This window comes from Atta colombica, unplaced genomic scaffold, assembly GCF_001594045.1.
Source record: "Atta colombica isolate Treedump-2 unplaced genomic scaffold, Acol1.0 scaffold100, whole genome shotgun sequence".
NCBI lineage: Eukaryota > Metazoa > Arthropoda > Insecta > Hymenoptera > Formicidae > Atta > Atta colombica.
The window spans coordinates 372071-377786 of record NW_017259185.1 but is presented as its reverse complement, the minus strand read 5'-3'; the positions used below and the strand labels follow the sequence as shown (position 1 = coordinate 377786).

The following is a 5716-nucleotide window of genomic DNA, read 5'->3' as shown; positions in this document are numbered from 1 at the left end:
TATATATATATATAAAATTGAGCAAATTAATTAAATAATTTGCGCAATACATTGATAATTTCAAAACATTACTGTTTTATTTACTTTTTTTTACCTCAATGAAATTCGAATGATTTACCTCTTTGTCATAAGTAGATGTTGAACAAGTAAATAAAATCGGCAATATTACTTTACTTTGATCATGAATCCTAGCAGTGAGCAGGGTGACGATCATCGTTCTACTGATCAAAAATAAGAAGGATTCGAAGAAATATATATCACCAATTATGCCTTCATCCGATTTTCTGTAAAAATCCAATAAAGAGAATAGAAATCAGAAATAATATAATAATAATAACTTTATGAATTAATATTTACTAATGATATTAATATGTGTGTATTAACTTTATCATATTCATATTTATGAATAATAACTTATTCATATTTCTATAAATTATATTCATAATTCTATAAATAACTAAAATAAATTAAAAATTAATATAATAAATTTTGTGTTTTTTTTAATAATCACGTACGATAATCCATTGAGTAACTGTAAACAAATGAAGTAAAGATTGTTTACAAATGACAAGAGAATTACAGGTGAGATATCGTCGTCCACTTTTTTTACCATGAAACTAAGAGTAGCATAATCTTCGCGCAATCCAGACCAGTCTATTGGTCGATGTTTCGATATAGAATTAATCACGTATTTATTCAATGTTTTGTATCTTTCAGCCAAACCGGTAGCTACCTGAAAACTCCGATCACAAGATCGAATTAGTTACAATAAGAGAGAAACGATAAGATTGGAAATTTGATTCTGAACAGAGAAAGAGATGTTGTTGAACTATTTGCAAAGTTTTATTACCATTGCTATAAAAACGTCAGTAAAATTCCACGTAAAAGTCGCCAATTTGCTGACGATAAAAATGAAAATACCAAGCGCCAAGTTATATTTCACTGAAAATAAAAATTCTAAAGTTTTGAAGTAACCAAAGTTTTTCAATAAATCTAGGAGAAAAGAACAACGATCAAATAAACAAGTCTTTGAAGAAAAGGTTGTAAGTTTAATTACTTTACAGATATAGCCAAATAAACTGGATTGCTGTTAATAATGCTAAAAAAAATAATTAAATAAAATTGCAAATCTATGTGTAAAAGAGTTTTAATTATTAAGCTAAATATAGCTATTTTATATTGTAATAAAACAATTATAGTTACTTTATTATAATAAAACATTTTAATACTTTTTATGCGATCAATTAATTTATTCAACTAGATTATTATGAAATTTTATTCAAGCATTTAATTTATCTGCGAGCGATACTTTTAAATTAATTATAGTTGAGATTGCTACTTACGATTCTCCAATATAAACGCGTGAGAAGACGTACAATAAATTTCCAAAAAATTGGGAAACGTCGCATTGTCCGATTTGCCGCTCCAGTCATATTTTTTGACATGCACTAATATACTCAAGATATGTTCAATAAGAGCCACAAACAGAATGGAAATAGCTATCAAGTAGAGTTTCCAACGGAGTTTTGGTCGTTCCATCTTGTTACTGCAAAAGCGAAAAATTCTAATAAATGTATATATAAAACAGAACTTATAAGATAATGTAAAATTAATTGAGAGAAAGAGAAACATTGCTCATTGGAATTTTCAAAAGGAAATAATTAATTTAAAAAGATGATAACTCCGGCGAAGTCTTTAAACATTTACGCCATTTGAGGCAGATTACAAGCAATGATATCTTTTGATAATGAGTGCTACAAACACGCGATTACTTTATCATATTTGCGTATCTGGAAGTATTAGATGAGTTTAAAGTTGGTCACATCAAATTATATAGTTAAATATATATACTCTCTAAATTCTTTAGAGTAAAATCTCACAATTTGACAATTAAGCCAGTCTTGAAAAAGAATGGTTCAATTTTCAATCTTTCAAAGTGAGAATTCATTCTTTAAAATGACTGAATTCATTCTAATAGTTTTACGTACGTGTATTTATTATAATATATTTTTAATTTTATATATATTTTTAGAGAGAGAGAGAGAGAGAGAGAGAGAGAGAGAGAGAGAGCACATGCAATTATAATAATATTGGAATTATTTTCCGATTCGCAAATTAAATTTATCATTACGACATCTAACAGATTTGAATATGATGCTTGCTATTCTTGTAACATCTGCTGTCATCGTATGAAAGCACATGTGCGATCGCAATCTCTTGAGAGTTGTCAAGAGTACATGCGATTCTATGTAATCCCGCATGCAGTGAAACACGTGGACTGCGATCATTGATCGGTTAGCGATACTATCCTGCAGTCTTTTTTAAATACGTTGATATCTACCTGTCTATGAACAGCTCCATGGATCTCCAATCACGTTGGAGAGTTACCCATCGTGACGACAGCCAGAAAAATATGATCAGGCCCATCACACAGTTCGCATAAAATATCGTGCCTGACGTAGCAGCTACCATGCCTCCTAAAATCCAATTGTATATTTAACAATATGTCTGACAATTTCGAAAAATGATTCAGAGAACATACGATTAAGAACGTATATATTATAGTTCAAAGCATTATTAAAAATACAAAATTTCATAGATTGTTAATAGTCGTTTAAGTAACTGTGTGAAATTTAAGCACAATTCTCTTATTGTTTTAAAAGTTTAATTTTTGTTTGTCTTAATTCTTCTATAAAATCGTTTGTAATACTTATTTGCAAATTTGATGATCAAACAAATTTTTTATATGTACTAATAAAACTGTAATAAACGTTTATGCATAAGTTCATTGGGATTCACTTATACTGGCTTAAAAGCTATATATTTATCTAAAATTGCAACAAAATATAGTAATTGCTCTGCATAAAAGCTATAAAAGTTAAACTTTGTTGTTTTATTTTTTACAGTTCTTTTAGAGCATATTTATGAAAATTTTGTAATCGATATTGATTGATATTGTACAACAAAAACATCCTTAATGTAGTTATTAAGGATATTTTTGTTCTGCGCAATATCGTATAAAAATAAATGATCCTTATGATTTGCATTTACTTCCAGATTGCAAAGTTTATTTAAAACACATTTACTCTGGGATAAAGTGCAAAAGTGACAGATAATTTTTTAAGCCTTTTAATTTTCATCTGTATATTTAAAATGTCTCAGAATTCTAACTTTAGAGGAATTGAACTTCCTGCATATTGTTATCTTTACTTTACTATGTAATAAAACTGTATATTATTTTTGGAATAGGTGTGATATAGAGTTATATATTTATATATATTTATTTGTTTACCTTGCACTTCAAAAGTTGTGGAGTTTATAATTTTTATCATGTGAATAATCGACAATATTGCCATAAATAATACCATCCCGCTTATGAAAGCGGAGTAGATAGTACGAATTGAAAATTTCACGAATTTTATCTGCAACGGACTCGGCATGAGTATTCCAGAAACCGGTAGAATTCCAAATAATTGAGCCATTACTAAAATCGGCCCCATTACACAGTGGAAACTTTCTGGATCCTGCATAGTTTTTACTCGATATTACTTTACATTTTATACCACGAGTCTTCAATACATCGATCAACATAAAAAAGTATTTTCTTTTTTAAGTGCCTTTAAAGAAAGAGATTTTATTACCCTGCCGAAATTTCCTTTACACAGGGAGTTGTAAAAATATAGATATTGTTATCGAGAGCAAAGATTATATAAGGAGATATTTACATTATTGCTTATGGACAGAGTTTGTTCATTCAGGAATGGGCGACTCCTCGGTGGACTTGGGACCGGAGGTTGAGAGTCTGAAGAAAATTGGGTTTCCATTTCTTTCATCTTATCCTTCTTCTGACGCATCAGGTATGGCAGGATTTTTTTACCAGTTACGCCATTTCTCTTAGAAATCTTAGAACCCGCACTAAATATTTGATTCGTCTTCAACGTTTTGCCGTAGACTTCCGAACTGACGTTTACTGTATCACCCATTTTGTTGCAGAGATCCTACGATTTAAATTGATTATTTTATGATAAAAAAACACACATTAAAAATTAAAATTTTTCGAAACTTCTTTCTCTCTCTCTCAAGAGACATAAATTCATTATCGAATTTATACACATGTCATTTGCACTGACTGTTAAACATTAATTTGCAACATCGCTTGAAATTGAATTAACTAAACGCCTAGAGGGCTTTCATTATACACGTCGCTTTTATGAAACAGAATGAAGGATATAAAGGTAGAATATATGCATGTATCTTGGAAATTGCAATAAAGGAGAAATAGTTGAAACATAGGAGTATCAGGGGGATTTGGAAATTCAAGTCTAAAATTTTTTATTCATTTTTTCAGTTTTAATTATAAAAAATACCTTTCCAATATACAATGCGCATAGTATATTAGTTTAAATATTAATTAAAAATTTAAATATTACGTGCAATATATGTAATTACTTATTTTGTCTTGCTGTAGTATACTTTTTCAAATGTGTTGCGATATGGAAATTAACAAGATAAGATGTGTATTAAAAAACGATAAAGATTTTTTATTCATTTTTTCAGTTTTAATTATAAAAAATATAACTTTACTTTTGACTCTAAATAAATTTTTTGTTATCACATAAAATATTTTTTCTTCTCGTTAGGACCATGTAATTCACGGAATTTCCATTATAGCTTTGATAATTCAGTCCAATATATAAAAAAAAGATTTAGTAAAATTTGAGCTAAAAAATAGAATATGCACTGAGTATATTAATGAGTATTCCATTCGATCAAATAAAGGCAATATCCTCGATCAAAATTTTATTCACAGACAAAAACAATAATAATAATTTTACTTATGTAATAACAATAACAATATTAAAGATTTACATATTTTATTTTTACTTTGTATTTTATATTATCTTATATTATATCTTCTTTAAGATAAAAAATAAAAGTTATATTTATAAAACTTAATATTTTTCCTGTTAAAAAAATAAGAAGGAAACGTTTTAAAATATTAAAAAAAAAATTTATTATATTTATATATAACATAAAAAATTGTTATTTACGTGATAAAACTGCTTTCTCTCCCAAAAAATTTTGCATTCACAATTTGAAGGATCTAATAAAACGAGTTTTTTATTCTGACGCCAGATATAATATTATATAATATTTTTATGCGCGTGTTAAAAAAAGTACATTGATGTGTTTGTTTAAATTGAGTAGATGCAATATCTCGAGCAATTAATTATCATCGTGTCATATCATCGGATATAATGTACGAATGAACCATATCCTGTCACCTGAAAGGGTTGCTCATTTGCCTAGTGCGTCGTAAACTCGATATATTGACGCAGATAGCCGATTCGCAACGTCAAGTGCAACGTCATTTTACGTTCATTTATTCAAATAATTCTTGTCAAATATTATTAAGTGGCTACCATATGCAATTTTCGAATGGGATTTTATGTTAACTATAAATTTTCGCTATTGAACATAAATAATTGTAATTGTAAAATAACATGTGCGTTTATATTCGCTGCAAAAATTGCTGTTTGTGTGATAACAGAATTAATAAAATTTCCCTTTCTCAAAAAAAAATTTATACGTCCATATTTCGAAAGATCTAATAAAACCCAACACATCGAGTTTTCTTCATTGTGATGCCAGATATCAATATTATATGTATAAACATTTTTATACTTATCCTGAATTTCATTGAGATTAAAATAAA

At 28.0% G+C, this 5716-nt stretch overlaps 1 protein-coding gene across 1 annotated transcript in view; it reads right to left on the bottom strand.

The window, feature by feature from the left end:
* Positions 1 to 3983, bottom strand: part of LOC108685792 (gustatory receptor for sugar taste 64e-like) — a 4510-nt gene extending 527 nt beyond the window's left edge. Inside the window, exons 1-7 of the mRNA XM_018190763.1 lie at positions 3726 to 3983; positions 3293 to 3524; positions 2342 to 2477; positions 1344 to 1546; positions 851 to 942; positions 516 to 733; positions 103 to 284 (exon numbers count right to left, since the gene is read on the bottom strand). Of these exons, the coding sequence (XP_018046252.1) occupies positions 103 to 284; positions 516 to 733; positions 851 to 942; positions 1344 to 1546; positions 2342 to 2477; positions 3293 to 3524; positions 3726 to 3983 (1321 nt within the window). The remainder of the gene's footprint in view (positions 1 to 102; positions 285 to 515; positions 734 to 850; positions 943 to 1343; positions 1547 to 2341; positions 2478 to 3292; positions 3525 to 3725) is intronic.
* Between the last annotated feature and the right edge of the window lie 1733 nt (positions 3984 to 5716).